This window comes from Pholcus phalangioides, unplaced genomic scaffold, assembly GCF_987345545.1.
Source record: "Pholcus phalangioides strain wild (caught in Gottingen) unplaced genomic scaffold, Ppha-v1.0 ptg000042l_1, whole genome shotgun sequence".
Classification (NCBI taxonomy): domain Eukaryota; kingdom Metazoa; phylum Arthropoda; class Arachnida; order Araneae; family Pholcidae; genus Pholcus; species Pholcus phalangioides.
Window position 1 is genome coordinate 428,947 of NW_028301628.1, and position 24,673 is coordinate 453,619.

Genomic DNA, 24,673 nt, shown 5'->3' on the forward strand with positions numbered 1-24,673 from the left:
TACATCCGCACTAGTTGCATCGGAGAGGGGTGCTGTGGGTATTGAGCACCCACTGCATTCTGTATCACAGGCCACAGCACCCCCCAGGATAAATTCAGAAATTGAAATCTCCTACACACAAAGCTCAAGCCGAATTGTGTTTTGCCAAAGTGTTTTAGACCCACAGGTCTAAAACACTCCCAAAATTTTTAGAATTATTCATGCAGTTTCTAATGATAAATTTCTTACAATTAACATCTACTGAGCGACAAATAGGAGATATTTTAAACTTCATATGTCATGAGAAATCACCCATTGCACACAATAATATCTCTATTCATATCATACACAATATATGCCAGATTATTTAAAAATTGAGCAGCTGAAAAATCCACATTTCACATAATAACGAATGTGCAGCAGCGAAAGAAACAAGCACAAAATGCCTAAAGGTTTAATTAAAATATGAAATTTTTTTTTTGTAGATTTATTTCCTTGATTCCCAATGGGTGCATCTACTACTGCTAAACCACACACATGCACCTCCTAAATATTCATCTAAGGAACGTCTAATAAATTGGAGCATGCCAGATTATGGCGTGTACATGTTCGGTAATAATGAATTACCTAACATGAAGATTGTTTCTGAAGAACACTTGCGTGTATTTATGATACACAGCCACCTGTCTTCCAAATTCAGAAGCAAACACCTTGGAAAGTTATTTCGTTTGTTGTATTGTGCGAAAATTTCAAATGTTGCAAGTCTGATTGCTTTCTGCGGAGGAACTTTTTCAAATACGCGATTGGTTACACACAAGGTAGTAGCGAGAGGTGGGGGGGGGGGGGTCCGTTCCCTCCTGAAATGTTAAAAAATGCCCGATATATATATATGGAATAACATGTATAAGTCAATTATTTTATCACATTTGTCTCTCCATGAAATGCCAGTTGTCCCCCTCTGAAATAAATTTCTGGTTACTGTCATTGGTTTGCATTTGCTCCTGGAAAAAAAAAATTGGAAAACCACATAACGGATGCAACTGAATAGCACTGATGTAATAGCTGAAATGTGGATCAAATAAGCTGTATGCATAAATGAGGATTAAAATTCCTGATCAGAAGGGATCTATTTCAGCAGCATTGCAATTAATACCTCCATATGGAAGGCAACTGAAGTGTTGGCCTTTTACTGGCCGAATTAAGATTTGGACTGGGTTTCTTAATTTGTTACATTTAAACTCATGCGGTAATCATTTCCCCCTTCCGATCCTTCAGTTTAGAGATATCAACCAAACAATTCATTAGAAAAAAATTCTCCAGTACGTATTCTGGACTTGTGCATCTATCTCTATTGAAACATTATCTCTATAAAAACAAAAAAAATTAAATTTTATTCTTCTTTGGAAATGGGCGATTCAGAAACACCTGAATTTATGGCGTAAGTGCTGAAACGAACGAAATTTGTTTTGTAAATTAAATTTGGAACCTCACACCTTCAAGAAAAAAAATAGAGTGCTTTCATGTACTTAATAGTGCTTTCAATACTTTTTCAAATAACTTAAACCGATGTTCCCAATCAGGAACATTGACCGTTAAAAGGTCAAAGGTCCTGGTCACATGAGCAGCAGCCGTTGAACATTATTGAAATTATTTATGTAATTTTTTTTCAGATTTGAAATAATATTCATGTTGTTCCATGCATGTGTTTGACTTTCTTTCAATGCGATAATCCCATTACTCTGGAGAAGAATATGGATTTTTTTTTAAACATCAACTAACTTTTGTGAATTAACCAGTACATAACTTTCCATTAAAAGAAATATGATAGAAGAGAAATATGATAGTCCTCAGGTACTGCCTAATCAAGCTACAGAAATCGAATGATTCCAAAATAAAACAATCAAGAGAAATGATTGATGCTCTACAATTAAATGAACACTATAACTCTACCTCCATTTTTTTTTCAAATATTACCAAACAATAAAGTGATACATTCATCAACAAGTGCTATCTCTTCTTACATTTTTCTATTGTGAATGTAAGTGATATATTCGTAACATAAACAGACTACTCGAATAAACACCATAAACTTTTTCACTCACGTGTCAATATCAACATTTCAGCATCGATTATAAAAATATATAAAAATATAGATTTGAAATGAAACGGGCAATCAAGTGATCTTAAGCACCACGTAAATATATACATTAATCATTCAGCTCATTGTATTACCAGAATATTAACGGGTTTTTGAATCTGTTGACCAGATCTTTCACGACAGATATCACTTTTTCAGTGACACGTCAGGGTTGGGTTCGGTTTTTACAGTCAAATCTGATGTCAAGTTATCGCTTTCAAATTCAACTTCTGTAACACACCAATAAGAGACAATGTTTCTCAGCCCAATAGATGAAGGAAAGACAATTTTTTTCCTTGATAAAATGCAGAGGTGGGAAGTACACTTGCCTAGTTTGAAAGAGGACTGGGTTCGATTCCCAGCAGAGACAAGTTGACTTTTTCTTTCTGAGTTCACCTCCGCATAATATCCAGAAAAAAAAATTCTCTTTCCAACACCGATAAGAACTTCAACAAATACACACACATTTTCGTGTCTTACACAAAATAAAATTCTATAATATTTTTTGAAAATCGCAACTTTGATATAGATAAGTTTTTCCCTCTCACACAAAACATTCGGCACTTTTTTTTACAATCCCGAAGCCCCACAAACAAATAAATGAAAATATGTAAATGGGCTATTGCACAAAAAAAAAAAAAAAACAACATCCCGTGATGTAAAACTGTCTCCGAACGTCACAAAGTTTAAGTAAATATCATGAAGAAAGATATCATCACCTGAATAAAGGAAAAAACTTCAACACAATATTAAATGCTTCAAAATGGTATCGAATCTCAGCTACAAAAAAGAGCACCTCATAATGACACATAATGTAATAAAAAATAGAGAGCTTCGAAGAAACAACTATGCCATATACACAGGAAAAATTTGTAAGAATAATATAAATGCTCTGATAATAATAACCGCAAATGCGTTTGCCTATTCCTCTTCACTGCTGCTGCTACTACTGCTACTGCTCCCGAATCCTTTGAATCCATGTTTGACCTTGTGCTTGTGTTTATAGAGCTTCTTCATTTTCTTCGGTTTCATGACTTTGCCAATAGGCGATTTACTAAGCATGTACGCACCAGCCAGTGCAGCAGCGCCACCTGCTAAGGCACCTCCCATCGGTATTGGACTGCTACCCGAATGCTTAGGCTAGAAATAAAACAAAAATTGATCAGAATAGAATAATTTAAAATTCCAAGCTTTTACAATCTGGAAAATGAGTTATATTCAATTATAAGGGAGACCAAAAGAGATGAATCGTTCTTCCAAACTAATGTGATTTTATGCACACAAATGGATCAACCAAACAAACAATGACAACCCCGTTTAAAAACAAATTAACATCCAACCCAGAACTGCATGAATAAGTCTGTTAATTGTATGATTATCAGAACAAAATTCTGATAATGATTAAATATGATTTAAGAGACGTTCTTCCATGTATGTAGAATCTGAATACCCTTATTCTGTATACTCTGAAACCCCTCAGCTACAAATCTACTTCCCTATTAGCGGTTGCCAATATGATTTTGACAATTTTAATCCTTCGAATTTCATAGAGCAGCGAAAATACTTCTTCAAATATTAAGTAATTCTTTTTTTTCAAAATAAAGTTATTTCTATTTTTAATTTAAAAAAAAAAATACCGCTTAAAATTTTGGAGAAGGGTGATGACAAGCTCTTCAAAATTGATTTTTCGGATAACACTGCTCCCTATAGGGGCCATTCAAGTATTACATCAGCATCAGTGGAAGTGTTGGATTTGTTGAGTTTTTATGACAAGGGGGAAGGGGTTGAAATGATGATTGCGTCATCAACTACCCTTTATGAAACCCTCTAAATGACATCTTTAATCTGTGTATTTATTTACTATTCCCATAAAAAACTTGACCACGCATGGTGTGGGCCCACCTTGTGCTATAGTCAAGATCAAGCACAACTGCAATCATTCCATGAAATTGCATCAATAGCTACAAAGGAAGAAATTACCCCAAACAACTCAAATGGTTGTTCTTAAGCAACTATCTTGACACTACTACTACTAAACCACACATGAACCTCGTTCATATTCCTCTACGGAACTTCTAATGAATTTGTGTATGTTGGAATGTGTGTGTACATGTTGTGAACCTACCATGAAATTTGTTTGTGTAATGCTTGTTATGTGCAGTACTGTCATCTGCCATCAAATTTTCTAACTATGCATGAGTGAAGTGTAATGATTGAATAATTGTACATTAAAGGCCTAATGCTCTCTGCAGCAAGACATTTTAACTGGGCGATCGGCTCACATTTGCACCTAAAAGTTGGAAACCATAGAAAACCAACTTCAGCCAACCATCACTGTGGGGACCATCTTGACATTGACTGATTAACATTTTTGGAATTTAGAGAAACCATGATTAAGAAGACGAGAGCTCAATGCTCTGTAATTCGCATCAACCAGCAACGACAATCTATACCACTCTATCAATTAATGCTCAAAACCTAAAACACAAGCTAAAAATAGGGTGTTCACTCTTCAGGTTGTTACCATGTGAAAAATATCCCTGTGCATTCATAGCACAGTTTGCTACAGAGTGTCAGATAGTGGTGGCTGGACTCACTATGTAGCTACTGTGGTGTCGACCCCCCCCCGTCACCACAGTGGTGGTCGGTTGGTTTCTGTGGTTATCAACTTTGAGGCACAAATGCGAGCCGATCTCTCCCGTTAAAAAGTCTCGCCACAGAGAGCAACAGGCCTACAACAATACAACTATTCAATCATTACACTTCACTCAAAGTCAGAAAAATTGATGGCAGATGGCAAAAATCTACACATATACATACATTCCAACATGTTCCAATTCATTAGAAGTTCCGCAGAGTAATGTGAACGAGGCATGTGTATGGTTTAGTAGTAGTAGTGAACTCACTATGTATATTTTCGAGGGGCAATCCCATTCAGGAGGGAGTATGCGCGATTGACCTTTGGAGGACACGCAAACAGCTTAAGGGAGAGGCACAATGAATTTCTTGAAGGGAAATTTTGAGTTATTAGCCTTCCAATAGCATTAGAATTAACATAAATTAACAAGAACAACAAAAAAGTTTTTTTTCAATATTTTAACTATTTTTGTATTAAAAATAAATTTGTGATCGTCTTGGGTGGGGGAGACATAAATCACTTATGCCCTCTGTGTACATCTCTGATCTCAATATGCGGTAGGAGGGGGGGGGGGGATTTCAGTATCCAAAATTTGGCTGACCCGGGGAAGGGGGAAAGAAGGCCAACTGTGACTAAAAATCTGCTGATGTAATACATGAATGGCTGGCCCATAGGTAGGATGAGCAGATTTTAAAAAGACGAGACCAGGACATCTAATATATATTGCCTATTTTCAACAGGCAATACAACCTAATCAAAATTTCTATGAGATAGTAGCACAATATATTCAGATTATTGCTCCACAGATCAATCTGCAAAACCTGTCACAACAAATTCCAGCACAAATAGATTTGTGGTTTATTTCTTGGTGTTGTTCCAAATTCAGATTACAACAGCAACTTTGGAAATTCATGATAATACCATTCCAAAGCAGATTTGCATTGGATCAACAGATTTAAACAGGCTGCACATCCACAGAAAAAGAACATCTTGGGTGTTCGGTTCAAGACACCACCACCATAGAAAACATTGAAAAAATCCACGGTATTGTCATGAAAGATTGCAAAATCAAGATGGCTGATGGGGGCATTTCAGCAGAATGGGTTTAGTATATAGTACACTTTTCTTAAAACTCTTCCCATGATTGTAATGTGATGTACGTCACAGAATAATAGCCTGTCACAAAATAACAGTGTCAGAAACTAGACCTGTGTGTCCTACCTGAAAATAAACTGTGTTGAGGAAATGAAAACTATTTCCATAGGGCTCCCACTCGACGGGGGGGGGGGGGGTACCCAGTAAGACAACATAATCATAGAATTATGAAAGAAACCCTCAATTTTTTTTTTTTTTTCCAAAAACTATAAAAAAAATTTCCCCCAGTTTCAGTATTCTATAAGATTGGCTTGAACCAAAGCAAAATGACGGTAAGAAAAACAATTTTGGGCCTAAACAGCATACTAGCAACCACAGATAATTCTTGTGTCTCTCCTCACAATATATTACTTTCTTTTTGAGGAGGCTTCGAAAGTCCAGTCTGTTAACTCTCTTCCTCGATGCACAGCAACACATGAAAATATGTAAGTTTTTTAAGAATGACACTCCTTCGAGATGACTTACAAAAGCACAGAGTAAAATGTGTAAATTACAAGGTGCAATGTAAATAAGTTATGGTGAACTGTGACTGTAATAGGCCTACATATTCAACTGCTTTGTTATGCAAATTGTTGTTTCACCTATATACAAAACGTGCACCATAATTTGAATGACGAATGTTAGTTACTGCACAATGAAAAATCCAAGACCATGTAAAGTAGTAAATACAAAATTATTTTTTCCTTCCAGACAGATGTTTTTAATGATTAATCAAAACATTGACATAAAATGAGGTTTTGAACCCTCAAACTAAGTGAAAGAAAAATTAATAAACCACATGGCTCACATACACACCCCCCCCCCCCAACAGCTGGAAAAAATGATACAACTTCTGCTTTGGTGGAATCATTAATTACAATCGACTACATTTGTATTATTTGGCAAATATTTCGCTGATTCTCTTTTCATTCATAAAAAGTTACACAAATTTTATTGAGGAAATTTGGTAAAAAGTATAGGAAAATATAGAAAAAAGGACAAAAAAGGTAGACATTACAAGTTAATAAATAATAAGTATCGCACACAGTGCAGGTGACTATTTCACTATAACAACTGATGAATAATGCACTGCCAATCAGATAATTTTGAAGATACTTATTGCTTATGTCGAGATGTCCATTATGATGACAATTTCCCTCTATTTCTTAAGACTAATTATATACAAAACTACTGTGCTTAATAAAATTGAAAGGCCGACCCAATCTCTCCCCCTTTCATTAGACGTTGAATAATGGCTTCCTGTATGATTGGGGCATCCTGTGAATCGGGTTATTCCTGGAATTTAATTAACTTTCATGATTGCTAGCCATCAAGCTATCTCGATGTGTCTCCCAGTTTTTGATATCTCAACTAGTACTACTTAACTGTACATGCACCTGATACACATTTCTCTATGGCAGAGGTTCTCAACCGGTGCTCTGCAGAGATCTTGGGACTAAGTGTGCACCTGTCAGGGGCTCTGCGGCAGATCGAGGGAAATATAAAAAAAAACCGTAAATTAAAAAATTATGAATATTTTGAAATAATAAAAATAAATCAGTAGCTTTCATGAATAAATAAAAAATAGGCCTATGGGGATCCACCATAGAAATTATATACCAGAAAGGGCTCCCACGAGTCAAAAAGGTTGAGAAACGCTGTTCTACAGAATTTCTAATGAATCTGCACATGTCGGAGAAAGTGTGTTCTGAGTGTATGTGTGGTCCTAATGTATTTATGTTGTCGAGTTGCTCTTGTTTCATGTTCATGCTGCCACCTGTTTTCCATTTGCTGAAGTAAAGATGGAAATGCCTGAATTTTTCATGTTAGTTCAGCATCGTGTTGTAGGTCTGCCAGCTCTGAGCAGAGAGACTTTTTCAAATGGGAGACTGCCTAGTATTCAAGAGGAAGTAGAATATTAACTACTACATAATACAAAAATTCAGGCATTTACTGTTTTAACCTTACAACATTCAAAGGCAGATGGCAGCACCGGTATAACATGAAACAAGCATAACTATAATCACATAAATAATTTAGGGCCACACATACACCCAGAACACACATTCCTGCATGTACCAATTTGTTCCTTAGAGCAATGGAAATTCTTCAGAGGAATGTGTATGAGGTGCATGTACAGCTAAATATTCAATTTTCCTTGAAAACTTTGCAATACATAAAAATTTTAACACAAACAGAAAAGCAAAATAAATGAACAAAAATAAAGCGCAACCTGTAAAAAAAAGAAAAGAAAGTGGCATCTACAGTAAATAAAAAGTGTGTATACGTTACAGCCAATAAACAAAATCTGGGCACTTCGAACATTGGCGAGTTTACAAAATGGACACTGAGAAAACGTTCTGTCATTTCACAAACTTACCAATATTTGAAGTGACTAGACTTTGAAGGGCATTTTCCCCATAACATATACACAAACTCAAACAGAACAAAAAAGTAAACTACTAACGCCATGTTTGCCACCGCCACCCAGCAATGATCCGACGCCACCAGCCAGCATCCCAGCAGGTCCACCGTGGCCACCTCCTCCCAGCAGTGCAGCTGTGGGATTAAACGAATGGCCATGCTTCCCTCCTTTGTGCTTATGTCCCATGAGAGCAGCACCTGCAGCTCCAGCAACAGCGGCAGCGCCTGCTGCTAGTGCTGGGTTAAGAAAAGATGAGCCGCTGCTACCACCGCTCTTCTGGCCTTCTTGGCCCTTTGAATAAAAAAGTGTATTTGAGATTTATTGTAAAAATAAAGATCATACGTACTGTGATGTCCTATATATATATATAGATATATACGGTCAAATACTGATGTAATAAATTAGATGGGATAGAAATTTCTTTTTGCTAAATTCAGGGAAATCACTAATAGTGGGTAGAGAACCAATATTCACTTCGCTTTATATTAGTGCTTTTGGATTTCCAAAAAGAAAAAAAATAGAAAAGAATTTTACGGGAAAATTCAACGTGATTTTTGCTCTGAAAAAAAATATCGCAACATTCCATAAAATTAGAAAAAAATTCCTGTTGAACACTAGGTAAAGACTCAAAAGCAGAATTTGTATTGTTCTGCAAGCCCTCAGCTCACTAGAACTGTTCAGTGGAAAATTTTTCATAATACTGGTTTATAAACTTTCTTAAAACTCTTCCACAGATTGTTTTGCAGCAGCACTGTGTAACATGGCTTTATTGGTGCTCGCCTGACCTTTACCCTTATGCAAATGTGTGTATGTTATGTTTTATTATTGAGTTTGTTTTATGTCTATCTTATATAATAATGGTATATATTATATAATAATGGCTCCGTCTATACATGGGTGGCAGTAGTAATTAACTAATAGCTCATGAATGACATAAGCCACTAGATGATGACATTCAACATATATATATTTTCCAAGGAAGAAATATTCTACCTGTTTCTATAGCTTAGAGGTCTGGCAAACAAGAAACCGGGGGTTCAAGTCCCCATGAAGGCAGACATAAATTTTCTTCATAAAATCATAATCTCCAAGTACAATCAGTCTTTTGAGAAATCTTGTATACAATCAACATCTAGTGAAACAAGACCAGCAGAAAATGTCCAGGACCAAACTATACATTGCTGATATACGTAGATGCTCAGAAAATTAGTGATAGGAAGAGTACTTATCTTTAGGTAATTTAGTTTATTTTAATATGGCTATTTCTATATTGTGATCAATATAATTTTCTAACATAAATTGTTAGAATGTCATTTCAAGATAGGCTAAACCAGTTTCCCAACCATTTTGTCCCATCGCCCGCAACGCAATATAACACATAGGATCTGATGTTATACCCGTAGCTTCTACAGCCCCTCTGGAACATTCCCCCCCCCCAGGGGCATTAACGCCCATGTTGGGAATCACTGGTCTAAACAATAGTCTAATGACGGACAAACTACAGCCTGCAGGCCAGATGCAGTCCACTTAGAGGTTCTATCCATTCAATTTCACTGTTTTAAAAAAAAAAATATTTAAGGGGGTGTTCCTTTGTTTTGCAAATGCAAATTATAGTTGTGAGAATTTAAATAGAAATTGATTCAATAACTTTTTTGTATGTGCAAGAAAATGGAACACTTATGCAATAAATATGCATAAAGTTATGAAAATATATGCATTCATTTTTCCCAGTTGTAAAGGATAGACTATTGTATCTCATTTGCAATGAAACTATAGCAGTCCGCAAAGTGTACACCAATCTGCCACTTCATTTCTAAAAAAAAGCATAAACCGTCTAATTATGAATCAATGCCCAAATATGTCTGGCCCACCAAAATTTTTTCTTTTTGTTTTTAGGCCCGCTCCTAAAGAAAGTTCGCCCATCTCACTGGTCTAAACCAACGATTCCATAAAGTTCCACTAATTAGGAATCAACAAAATTAGACTTATTTTCTTCACAATGGTCTAGAGAAGGAATTCCCAAAAGGAAAATTGTGTGAAACCCTCTAGAATATGCAACGATAACACTAGACAACAACAGGAAGCACTTACCGGATAGACTACACTTGTTCCTGGATATGGGCCAGGCTGGGACGGATAAGGTCCAGAATAACCGCCATGGCTCTGAGCAGGGTAAGAAGTTGGTGAAGGAGGTGGAGGAGCAGGATATCCGCCCCCTGGTGGTCCATAAGGATTACTTGGCGATGTTGGTCCATAAGGATTACTAGGCGATGTTGGTCCATAAGGATTACTTGGCAATGTTGGTCCATAAGGATGATTTGGTGAGGGTGGTCCATATGGATTAGACCCAGGCATTGGAGCATATGGACTAGAAGGCGATGATCGACCTGGCTGAGTAGGTGATGGAGGATATAAATTGCCGCCCTTTTGGATCGGATAAAGATCAGAACTTGGATATGGAATTGATGGTGCACCATAGCCTCCACTTGGTGGATAATCCTGTTCATATAAATATGAAGAAAATGTTTAAATAGCATTTAGATATCAAACACATATACCAGAAAAAATCATTTTAGATTTCAGGTTACCGGAATCATTGAAATTCCCATCAAGTTTTTAGTTTGAAACAAACATACATATTTAAAATAAAAAATATACTCATAGAATATATGAAAATTTGATCGAAATTCAATTGCTTTTTTCTCTCATTGGGGGAATAAAATTCCCATGAAAGTAAGTATGGTGGTGAGTGACAATTCACCCTCCTGTAATGTCATGACACTTGAATTATGGAAACTGTGACTACATTAAATTGTCGGGTAAACTTGTATGGAAAATATTTTCCCACAATTTGACATCAGATAGGCAATGTATCGGTGTCAAATAATGAAGTGGTATGTGATTAATGAACAGAAGTTCTCAGTCCCATTCTATGGAAAATACTCTTGTTAGATGTGGTACAGAGAAACATATTTACGGTTTCTTAAAGTTTGACTATGTTAATTTTAGCTGTTGCAAATATATTTTTGCCATCATCCACTGGGATATTTCATCAAACCATACTGACCAGATATCACACAAACTCAATTTCATTCGAAAATCGCTCCCTTCGAAATAATTTCCTAAGATAATCTTTTGCTGATACTGTAAGAAACCATATATATAGTGAATGTTTTCCACCTTTAGACAAGCCTGCATTTTACAAAGATGAAATTTTGAAAGCACCCATAAACATTGCTCAAAAGTCATAAGCAAACCAGAAGATATTTCAGAGGATAGAGTTAATGCATCAGACTTTTCCCATTGGTCAGTAACTAACTGGGGAAAAATGAAAAAAACCAATACATTTATAGAGCACAAATGCCCTGATAAGCGATTTAAAGTAAGCAAGAATTACTTACAGAACCTCCACCAATTCCTGGTCCTAGAAATCCTATAGGTCTTGTGACGTCTGGCTGACCTCCCTGTAAATAATAAAACGACAACACAAAAATCAAATAAAAGATTACAAAGTAATGGACAATGGCTACAGAATGTCGAAGGAAAACCTACATGGCTTCCTTTGTTTTTTGGCCATGGATATCTTAACTAGTCATCTGGCTATGGCCATATGTAATGGTGGTGCCTAAGACCAGTGGTGTAGCCAGGTTTTGGTCCATGGGGGAGCGGAATTGTGAAAGGCGCCATTTTTTTGTTCGTGCGTAAGGCGCAAACTTAAAATTACGCATTAGTGGAAAGAACTTTAAAATTTCCTAATTTAAAAAAAAAATCAAATTTATTTTGTTTCAGTGTTGATGTTATTTTTAAAATTAAATTAATTACCTTCCAATTGATTAATGTATTTTAATATTTTAATTAATTTAAAAAAATGTATATTCCATTTTATGTTTTGTGTACTTATACAAATGCAAACACAACAGCTGGGAAGTTACCCTAAAAGGTAGTTTGAAAAAAAATTTAGATTATATATATATAAAATATAAAAAATGATAGGAGAATATAAAATAGAGAGAAAGGAAAAAAATATTTTTTTTCTCTTTTCTCTCTCTTAAATTATTCCAAGATGTGAAAGTATCGAGAAATCTTCTTGTTTTTCATTTAATCTCTTTTATCGTGTTACACTCTTATCGTAAGCATGTATTACATGTATCTACACTACTTCTACTCAACGCGCATGTACTTCCAAGACATTTCTCTTATGGAATTTCTAACAAATTAATGCATGCCGGAAACTTCTTTTTTATATTATGCGTGACCATAACGTAGGATATAGATGTCATAGTTATGTATGGTTTCAGTTCGAGAAAAGTTTTGTCATCTGTCTTCCATATTTAAGTAAAACTGGCAGATGCCGTAAGTTTCTTGTTATGTAAATACCATGGTGAAAGCCTGCCTGCGGGAAGGCTTTCCAAACGAAAGATCGGTTAGCATTCGTACCTAGAAATAGAAAAAAAAAAAAGATTCGCTTCAGTCAACCGCCACTATGCCACTAGTGGGGTTCAGACCGGGATGAATCCATCATGATCGCAGTGGTTATCACATACTACTAGATTGCATACACACAAGCAGAGGGTGGCTGAATCCAAAAAGGTTTAGGAACCACTGCTTCAAACGAATTAGTGTGTGCCAGAAATTGTCGTATGTGTCCGTAATCTATTTAAGTATCTCTGAGGGCGTGTTTGTAATGCCACTGGTCATCTTCTGAATTGAAGTGAAAATAGCAGGTGTATGAATTGATTGAAATATTTTTTATGTTTTATTATCTACCGGCTTCCTTTGGAGATACTATTTAAAGGGGGAGTTCTGCTCGAAGTTGAAAAACTTAAAAAGGCATTGTGCATAGTATATGTATATTTATTTCTAGTGAAATAAATTCATGCGATGTGTTTTATAACAAATCAGAGAAGAATGAAAATATATGAGTGATGAATGGTACAGACTAGAGCAGGGGTTTTCAAACTTTTTTCATCTGCGGTGCCCCGTTACTTTAATCCATGCTTGCCCGCGGCTCTCCAGAGCAGTTTAACAAAGAATCTCTTTGAAAAACCTTCGGGATGCTCCGCGATGCCCCGACAAAGGTTGGTAGCACACAGTTTGAAAACCCTCTGGACTAATAAGTTCTTGGATTTTTCCCCTCGTAATTTGACCAGAGGGCATTCGGGTAAGTGCTGGCAAACCTCACGACACCATAGTTCATATTAGAAAGTATTGTAAGCCCTCGGATAAGTGCTAACTGAAAAACACTAGATAATCTTTCAAGAGTAGACTTAACGTTTCGTGGAGACTTTGTTTTTCTGAAATAGTATAGGCTACGTACGTATGTCATCAGTTACTTTTAAACTTTCCTCGTAATGCATGGACAATTCCAGACCCGGTCCAGGTGCCTCAAGTGCAAAAGGGACTTCATGAAGATGAGATCCAGTTAAAATCTTCGAGAGTGAACTGTTAGGCAGACATTTCTGAACAGGTAGGGGGCCTTAGAAAAGTCCCTTCGATGCTCGTAAGACGGCCCTGCGTAGACCACCAATGTGTTGTAGGAAATAAAGAAATAACGCCCGGAATCCTGCTTTAAAAAGCGATGAGTATATATATAGCACATTTTTATTTTAATTTCGGAAATATTCAATGGATTCTCAAAGTGTGTGTGTGTGCTCGTGGCTCATCACCACCCTTTTTTGAGGGACGTCTCAACGCATTGGTGTATTGATGTGTGCTTATTCAGTTCTTTGCAGTGGGTTTTCTTTTTACATTAGACCCAGAGGTTCTCAAACTGTACACCACGACATCCTGGTGCGTCTCCAATCTTCGTCAGGAGCGCCACGGAGCGGTGATCCTGACAAAGGTTTTTCGAAAATATTTTTTGTTAAACAGCTTTAGGGAGCAGGTGGAGCTTGCGGATAAGTATCGAATAGGGGAAAGGGACACCTCGTGTGGAAAAAGTTCGAGAACCCCCTACGTCAGCATATTCTGGAAAGTCACGGATAAATGATGAAGTCGGGGGGGGGGGGGGGAGGCCCGGTTGCCAAAAGTTTAAGAAATACTGGGATTAATTGGAGGGGAGATATACGTGTGTCATGAGATAACAAACACACCGGCCCCCCCCCCATAACTTTTTCCAGGAAATAATTTCTCCGATTCGGCACACTGCTGTATATGCATAATGAAGCAAACTGATTCATACGAAAGAGAAACTGCGCCATGGAAAAAGACAATGCTTCTGAAAGTCACATTTTAACATAAAACTATGCACTATCACCATATAATATAGTACAATATATTGTCGTACAAATATAGAAGACTAATTTTCTCCCCCATTCTCTACATATCAGAAAGCTATTGACCCAAAATTATAGGTTTTTATTTACCCACCTTTAAGGAAAAACTCTCCCAGAACCCCTTTTGTGTTTTATCTTGGGTTTTTTAGGGCTCAAAAGCTCATAGCTGCTTTCCTCCTTTTCTTAGTCTTTGACACTGCTCTATATACAAACTAGTAGCTCTTACCAAGGCACCTGCAGATAACGTGGCATTTCTAGGCGTTATGAGAATCTAGCTAAATCCCCCATACATAAAGTGGTATTTCTAGGAGCTGAAGCTCTACCTAAGGCGCCCAAAGAAAAGGCGTTACTTCTTGCAGCTTGAATCCTAGCCATTACTTCATAGGTTCAGTGGTCTGTCCACAATAGGTTCCCGGGGATAATTTCTTCAAAAGGCGCCTTAGTCAATGCTCTTGGTGGCCCTTCAGAACAGAATGAGCATTTCGTGAACGCCATATCCTCATACCTATGAAAGGTATTTCTAGGAGCTCTACCGAGAACCACCAATGGCAAGAGAAAAAAGTTAGAGCTAGAAGCGGGCAAGATTCTGTCCTTTAATAAAAGTGGGGGACAGAGGCTGATCTGAACATGCTTCCAGATGAAGAGCTTGAGAGCAATTGTCAAAAATGGTAATGAAAACCTCCACTTTCTTTTTTCCCGCTTCTCAGTGATACTGCAACAGACGTAAATGTAGATTTTTTTTCCTTACTCATCCATCATTTTAGTTAATGAAGGTAGAAAATGAAAAAGTCAATATTAAGTTTTTTAAATATCAAAAGTCATTTAGAAAAATAGGCGCCAATGTAGGCAAAATTTCGATTGGGGGAGCAATTGCTCCCCCCTGGCTACGCCACTGCCTAAGAAGGCATATAACATCATGCTGATTTTCGATCTATATCACGTGGATATGACGTAATAATTGTCATACTAGATGGAGTTGAACAGTCATATTTCAAGAAATACATTTCCAGCATTCATTTTGAACTTGAAAACTTCATTTTGAACCCATGCTGACATTGTGTGTTTACAATTAAGAATTCAATACTTCTATTTTGAATACTAATTAGTAGAGCCCGTATTATATAAAAAATGCATTTGCATATTTTTGTCTTTTCAGCATTAATGCATAAAGTGGAAGAATTTTTCGAATAAGTGCATATTTTTTTAATTTTACGAAAGCCTAATCACATTTTTACAATTTTGCAAATGAATATTGCTCATTATATGTGCATAACATTGGTTTCGTCCCCTTCGACATTTAATACATAAGCACGGAAAATTCTGTACTATTTAAAATAATAGATGGATCAATGTGGGTGAGCTTTGAAGTATGGCGGATTCACTCACCCCTCAGAAACTTTTTGCTAAAATAAGCTGAAGCTAAAGGCTGGGTACTTTATCCACTTTTGCCAAACATTAAATCTCAGGTTAAAAAATTAACCTACTTCTAGCCGCTAATTTTATTAATCCACAATTTTAGCCACTTTTGGCTGCTATTTCTGGCGTCACTTCATTTCTCTTGATAGCAAATTTTTTTTTTTCGTTTGTGAAATGAAAAACCTGAAACTTATTTGCATAACAATTGCTTTCGCAAATGAATATACACTAAGAAGTATAGAAAATATGCTTTATAAAAGCAAAGCTGTAGCCGGGGGGGGGGGGGGAGAGTCTGGTCATACCCCCTAAAAATGTGAGAAAATGACTGAAAAAAGGGAAAAAGATGACCAAATTTATTGTTCTATCACTTTGCCCCCCCCCCCCCCGAACAAAATTTCTAGCTATGGGCCTGTATAAAAGTGTGTACTTTTTTATGGGTTATTTAATGCATATTTTTTCAATTTTAATACATGTTTTGGAATTTTTAGTGACTTTTTGATACATTTTTAGAGCATATTTTGCGACATTTTTAGTGCATATAAATCAAGCTCTACTAATTATTTTTAATTTACAGAAACAGCAAAGAACATGATAAACTCAGTTTTAATGTATTCATAAAAAAATTCAAACTTCCAAAAAAAAAAAAAAAAAGCGTGCATGCATCGGCATAAAAAAGGGCAAAGTGGGAAGCACACAGAGAAGATGACTGGCTGAATTCAAACGAGATTATTGACAATTTGAGACCTTCTTGATACTGTAAATAGTTCTTATTTCACTGCAGATAGTTTCAAACTATGTATTAACATAGAAGCATTAATATTCAACTTACCGCAGAAGAATGGGACCCATACGAATTCGGCTCATACACTATCGAGTTCACAGTCACATCCCCATCTATCGAAAGATGAGATACCATATGTAACGGAAGGCGGTGAGCGAATTCTGTAAAATGTTGTCCATTGATTGCTATCTGAGGAATGTGAACATGAAAAACATTGCATAAGAATCACATCAAACTATAAAAATTAAATACAGATTCAACAGTTTTAACATTTTTCTCCTAATTCCAAAAATATTTCTCAGTAACATGAACTTCTAAGGTTTTGACATTTTCTGACCACAGATTCTCAACCATTTGAAACATATATTTCTAATTTTTAAGCGTAAACACTCTACACTGCACTCGTCAGCCTGGGATTGTAATGATGATATGAAATCAATGCTAACAGCTCCATCACCATGCTAACCGAGAAACATCTTCACCAACAGAGTGGCCTATTATGTAATCAAATCCAATATGTGATAATGATCCAAAGATAGCCATGTATGGTACAACACAGAAAATTTCAAAATGGATGTATTGCATTGAAGAAATTTCTGATTAACAGATGTGTTATCCTGATTTCCACTTATGGTAATTGCATCAAAGTTTGCCAAAATGCATCAGTTTCTTTCATTTTGCTGTGGTTATTTTGCTCTAATATTATTTTTCAATGCCTTTTATTTATACCAGGGATGCTAGAGCCAGAAGAGAATGAACAAACCTATCAACTTTTTTTTTCAATTAAAGCTCTGACTTACAGGGTGGTTACAATTGAACTGATACTACGTATAGCCCATTTTGGAGGATACATTTTGTTGAAACTCTGTATATAGAGTACATGGACCATGTGGGAGAAAACCTGCAATTAAAAAAACAAATTCAATTTTTGACCACCAGGTAAAAAGTGGCTTTTAATTGCAATTTTATTTTCCTCATGGTCCATATAACGTATACAGAATTTCCCTGTAATTGTATAGCTCATTCCAAGTGACACCTTCCCACAACTTTTTTAAATTACTTGAAGAATTATTGGTGTCCCAGGGGTCTGGGCCTGAGTTGCATGGTGGTAAGATGCTTGTCTACCACCGTGAAGGTTGCTGTCATGGTCCTGGGTTCAAACACGAGGGAGGATATAGATAAGGTATTTTCCTTAACGAACTTGAGGCAAACACAGATTCTTCATTTCCATCCCATCTCAATAATGGCAGTAAATTGCAATATAGCAATATGGCTAGAGTTGGTGTTTGGTGAAGTAGTGGGGGGGGGGTCTGTCCAGACTTTTTATGGGGTCCTGGTTCTTTGTGAAAAGGGTTATTAATTTTGTGAAAAATAAGTAAATTTGTGGGGAACAAAATAATCTAGTTAATTTATCACCAAACTAAATTAAACACCAACTTTATGGTTTCATTAATTTGTATTTTGTGAAGGGTCAGTTTTTTAGATTTGGAACTTTGTGAAGGGTCCAGAAAACTGACCCAAATTTTGGCTGGACTCCCTGTATCCCTAACCCCTTGGTTTTGGGACTTTCTGTGTTAGCAATGTATTTTTGTTATCATTTTGTCCCTGTTCTGAAAAAAACATATCATTGCTACTAAATTGTGTGTGTGTGCATGCTGCCATATATAGTAAGATATTTATAACATGTAAACAAAGGTCCCGTTTACATGTGCAAGATCAGGGTTGAATGGGGATGGTTTGATGAATATGAACCTGCTCTGCATTTTTTACCTCATAGGAAGGGAAAAAAGGAGGAAGAAAGTTTTACATCTTATCCAGGGCCAGATTAACAATTAATCAAAATAAGCACATGCTTAGGGCACCAGGAGAATAGGGCACCACAAAAAATAATCAAATATAATATAAATTTTTTAAATTTAATTCTTTCTCCCAGCATCAACCATCCGGTAGAAATCTTAATATGTCAAGAGCACTTGATTGAACAGTTGAAGATTTTATCGAAAGGTTGACCAGGGCTGCAACTAAGGGAGATAGAGAGGAGGGTGTCCTGGGCATCGAGTTTAATTTTTTTTCCCTTAAAAATTATGGGGAGAAGCACTAAAATGGATACAGATCTCACAAATAACAGAGTCAATTTTCATTTCTAGGAGTGGTCCTGAGTGTGATACAAAGGCAGAGAAACTAAGTTAATTGCGAACAGACTTTTCTCTGTTTTTGAGTTGAGATTTCGCTGAATTTCCATAAAGTGAGCCCATAGCTGTCTCAACAGCATCGCAGTCCCCCGTGCTCGGGGCAAAACAAAGTTTTCTGAGGCCCCACCTAGCTACGACTACCTGCTTACCAATTTACACACATACTTACTCTCTCCAAAATTCTATCCATATCAAATTGTCATGAGGCCTCCGTGGCACCTGAGGCTCCCAAGCAAAATTATTTTTCTGAACACCCTACCCCCCACTTAAAAATACCTGCTCACTAATTTACATACTTATTCTCGAAAATTGTAAATAGATCTAATTGTCATGAGACCTCATTAAGGTTAAAAGTAGCCAATACCAAACCTAACACCAAAAAGAGTGCTTAAGGTCTTCATATGGGTTAATCAGGCCCTGACCTTTTCTTTGGTGGAATTTTGTGGTTTCATGCCTCTTTACCCATAATCCTTTGTGATTTTTCCATATTGCAGAGTAAAAGATACCAGCTTTTTCATTTCCTATGTATACAGGGCTACAATATACCATTGGCTTACATTGATTAGTATCACACTCAGGGGTAGGGGGAACAGCTCTTGACCTCGCCTAACCCAGGTATCTTGCAGGGCTTGGAAAAAAATTTGGCAAACGCGAAATGTCGTAGCCAAAAAGCCATTTTTTACTAAAAATTGGTCTAAAAGAATGCATTTTTTTTCACTTGTCCAGGACTTTGGGATCCCCTCCTTTCCATGCTAGCAGGCGTGCTGACATGATTTCAAATAATTTTGTGCTGTCCCCAATAGGGATGTGAGGCTGCCACGAACCTGGGCTGGAAGAGATCTCGGCAACAGGATAAGTCCAGTGGCAAAGTCCTGGCGTTCATTCAGTAGGGATGTGAGGTGAGAATATTCTCCTGGTTGTAAAAATTAGAGAATAATCGAGAATATTCATTTTTCTTTCAAATAATGAGAAAAATAAATTTATTTATATTATATATAATTCAGTTTTCATAGCCTGAAATGTCTGTCTTGCTTTTAAAATTTATTATTGTGGGCCACAAAGTTCAATTTTTTCTGCCTTCTTGATGAGGAGGGAGACAAAGAATATTCTTGTCGGAAATATTCTCTGGAAGGACCCACTATTATAAATAACTTGAGAATAAGTATTATTTTTGATATGAATATTCTCTAGCAATTTATAAAAGTAGTACAGTCGAATTCCGTTTTAACGAATACTGTTATAGCGAAATTCTCATTTTAACGAACAATTTTCTAATGCCCCAGATAAGTTTACATAAGAACAATGCAAAAACCTGGAATTTCTTTACAACAAAATCTCATTTTAACGAAGTGATTTCTCTAGTCTCTTGGAGTTTGCTATAACAGGATTCGACAGTACTTCTGAAGAACATTCTCAGGTTATTTATAACTAGCTATAATACCTGGCGCTGCCTGGGTTTTCTTCAATGAGGATTTTTGGATCACTTGATACCCCCCTCTCTTTCTTTGAGGAGCATACAAACCGTGGCTAAGTTAATCAATATAACAACTTCCAGCGCGACTCACGAAATAAACAAATCTAGATTTAAAGAAACGTAGAAATGAATATTTCTTTGTTGCCAAACTGTTTTTCACTCATTTCAGGCATTTTCCGTGCTCTGACGAACTTTTAAAGTAATCTATCATTCAAATCATTTAGTATATACGCTAAATTTGGCAATGATCGATCTAAAATTGTAGATTTGCATGGAGAACATACACAGAGAAAATTAATTATATATATACATAGTACATAGATAGATAGATAGTAGTTCTTCTAGAGAATATTCTCCTAGATTATTCTTGAGAATTTTAAATCTCTAGTTCCCCAGACATCAGTTATCATCCATGCAAATAAAAAATTAGGCGCCAACACCAATTTTTTAGTTGCCATGGCAACCTGGGGTTTGTCAGGCTCTGGTAGCTAGTTAGGAAGTTTTCAGAAAAACATATGAGAGCAAAAGATAATATACTTGCATCTTATCCCCCCTTCTCCTATTGAGCACAAATCACAACTGAAAACTCGTTCGTTATGAATCCAACAGATTGCGTCCAAGACAGAAAGTTAAAGGCAATACATAAAAAAATAAATAAGACACACTAACATGAACGAATGCTTACTCACTTTGAACTGATCAGGATCCGTGAGGATTATTATTTCAAATGTTTGTCCGTAAGAAAATGGGAAATACGATCCATGGCTCTCCTCAGGCCCCCACTGCCCATTCTGCATAGAATTTCTAACTACTCGAGATGGGGAACTAAATACCGGACTCAGATGTAAAGCAACATCATTTCTGGGCGTAGTGCTGGCGCCGTATTGCAAATTGATCGAAAAGCTAGAAGAAAATCACAAAAAAAACAACAATTTTTTTTTTGAGTTGGAATTTAAATATCCAATAAATGAAACAAAAAATTGTTTCATTTATCGGATATTTTTTTCTGGGGGAGGGAAGTGGGTTACATTTTATTGAAAGTCTATAAAGAGTAGAAGATTTTTATAGATTTACTTTAGGTGCTAGCAGGGCCGCAACTAGATACTTTGTCACCTAGGGCAAATTGGCATTTTGACCCCTCCCTTTTCATCTAGTAGCAGTTAAAAGGTGAATTTGGCACCCCTTTTGGTCTAGTGCACCAGACCAGCTTGCTCCCCCTTAGTTGTGGCCCTGCGTAATAGAAACTGAAGGCTTAGAGTATTCGAGAGTCCACACCCTCTCTCATAATTCATAAATATACAATCCACGTCAGCATGTCTCACTGTTCTATGTAGGCTGCATCTTTGAATCACATTTGTATGAGACATCTTGCAGCTTTATAAGCCCTCTTCAAGAGGTTTTTTTTCATTGTGCCAAGCACCTTTGATACCTTGCAGATACTGCAATCAAGTTCACCAACTCGATAAGAGATGGCAGTACTGGTAACATTTGGTGAATAGGGAAAGAAGCTCTTTCTACTCTTTTATCCACTGCAAACTCTGACACCCAGAACTGTCAATGACATGCAATGCTGCCTTTGTGATACACACGAACAGAAATATGATTCCATCTAATTCATAAATATATTATGTGGTACAGGGGTTCTCAAATGGTGCACTGCCAACCTTTGTCATGGGCCCCATGGAAAGGTGCCTTGACGAAGGTTTTTCAGGGTGATACTTTGTTAAACCGCTCTGGGGAGCTGGGGATGAGCATTGATTAGGGAAGGGGGAAGAAAAAGTTTGAGAACACCTGATACAGTAAATTATGTCACACCACATCATATATTGAATAGTTAAATATGTTCAGCATTGTTTATGCTTCACTTCAATCAACATGATAGTATCCACGATGCATGAATCGAAACAGCTATTGACCACTCATCATCATCACCACACGTTACACGACACAGTAGTCAAACCTCTATCTCCAAATACTTAAAGTGTTATAGGCCAAGCAGCTTAGGATTCTCCGAAGATAGTGCCAATTCATACAAAGGTTTCAAAAGCTGGTTCATGCAAAGACGAATTCAGGAAAGACAATTCAACTGCCTCTGGGGGAATTGAACTTGCATCCTCTCACTTGCCGGGCAAGCATGCTAGACCGGCAATGCAAGTTTTGGCCTCAGTTAGATCTGGCTGTCCATGTGAAGTTCTGTTCAGTGCACATGAGCTCTAAGGAAATAAGTTTGCTGCCTTTGTAGCATAATGGGATGGCATGGACTACTACTACTTAACTGTACATGCACCTCATACACATTGACATGGACTTCAGATACCCTTCAGAAAGTCACCAAATAAGGCAACGTGGTTAGGTTTGTTCATTATGTGCTTGCCTGCTCCAACTGAATTTCACTGTCTTGTTTGTTTACTAGGGCTTTTAACCTGCTCAGTGAAATAATATTGATAGAGCATAGTTACAATAATACTGATGGCGATAACAATAATAAGTTTTTCTGATTTAATTCAAATGTGATTCGAGACGTAAAACACATTCGGTAGCTAAGCTCTGATATTATTTATTGATTCCCAAATGTTTCAATACATTTGCGCTGTGGTAGGCCATTGCATTTCTTATTCCTTTTTTAATATTTATATTCAAGGGTGAGGGTTTACGAGCCGCCATGACAAAGTAAAAGCAAAATCACACCCATGTGGTTGTATCAATTTTACTAGATTCATTCTTTTATGCTTCATTTGCATATTCACATGCAGGTATGTTAGTGATTGGACGAAACATTTCTGCACTGCTGTGTTGTTGAACTTTCGTTTTGATCACACGGTGCTGCTACTGAATATTCTGCTCGCAGTCATGTTTAAGCACAATTCCCCCCATTATTTACAAGGTGTTAAATTGCTTTTGTTGGGCGAAGGCTTCACAATGACCCCACCCTTTTTGTGATTTTTATTTTTTTAAAACTGGGTAGTACTGTCCATTCAATTCCATGAATATAAAGTGCATCCACAGATGCCCTTTGGATTATGACATTTTACTTGGATTTTCACTATGCAGTGAGGAAAAAAAAACAGGCGAGTGATTAAAAAACAAGTATTTTTATTTCCATGCATTATGCGCCCGTTTGCACCACAAGGTCTTGGGGTCAACTTGGCGTGACTTCTTGTGCAATAAAGGTAACTAAACTCAGTTTTCACCACGTAGTGGTGGTCTAGCATTCTCACCCAGCAAGTGAGTGAGAGGATGTGGGTGCGATTCTTCAAAAAAATGCAGTTGAACTTTCTTTCCTGAAATTATCTTTGCGTCCATTATTTGCTGAAATTTGAGAATTTAGGGTTCCTCTACATGTTTGAAATTTGATGCTACTTGTTATGCAGTCCTCAAAGTCCCTCGTGCAAGAAGAGGACTCCATAATGAGCTGGTGTCACGATGGGGGGGGGGGGGGGCTCATCTGGGAAGCCTCTTACAGATAACATTGTACATACCCAGTCCGTTTAAAAAAGTTAATATAATTTGCACACATACCATGTTGCACCTTGGTTCACATTACCACGAATTCTAATAGTATAACCGGGTTGCAAAGTCTGAGTAAGAGGTCCAACGAATGGTATATACTGCAAATAATAATAATAAAATAACACATAATTAGATATTCAACAAACAAATTAAATTCGAATTCACACGCTAAAATATATTCCAGTTAACACAATGTCAGTGATAAGGATTTTTCTAATATGAATGCATAGGTTTATTTTAAAAATCTCATTGGATAAATTTAAAAAGATAAATTGGAGATAAAATTCATGAAATTTATCGAAATTCTTCACCGGGTTATTGACAACGTTGTCCATCTTTGAGACACGAATCGATGCCCTCAACGAATTCCTCTCGAACCGTGTCAGCCGCTTCAGAAATAGATTTTTTTTGTTTACGTTTCCTTTCTGCAATGTAAACATCCCCGGATTACGGACGAGGTATTTTTGACATTAAAAGCGCTTTTTTCCCTCAATCTAAAATAATCCCTCTCTTGAACAACACTAATTGTGACCATACTTTCCATATTACACGGGACATTCCTATTTATTTTGACATTTCTTTATCCCCTACCGCTCTATCTCAAAGAAGATATTTTAGCAAGTGGTGGTAGAAGATCTAGGGCCCTATTGGAAAATGTGCGCGTGCGTGTTGTGAACCTCACGTGAAGTTTGTTTCTGTGCAATGCTTGTTG

At 36.8% G+C, this 24,673-nt stretch overlaps 1 protein-coding gene across 1 annotated transcript; it reads right to left on the bottom strand.

The window, feature by feature from the left end:
- Positions 1–460: 460 nt before the first annotated feature.
- LOC149063838 (uncharacterized) lies at positions 461–24,386 on the bottom strand. Its single transcript, XM_089254727.1, has 8 exons — positions 24,273–24,386; positions 23,971–24,059; positions 21,141–21,354; positions 16,834–16,974; positions 11,715–11,777; positions 10,405–10,812; positions 8,356–8,604; positions 461–3,256 (listed from the first exon to the last, which is right to left on the bottom strand). Exons 1-8 carry the CDS (start codon positions 24,294–24,296, stop codon positions 3,038–3,040), a joined length of 1,407 nt encoding a protein of 468 aa, XP_089110853.1. The 5' UTR covers positions 24,297–24,386; the 3' UTR covers positions 461–3,037.
- Positions 24,387–24,673: the final 287 nt, after the last annotated feature.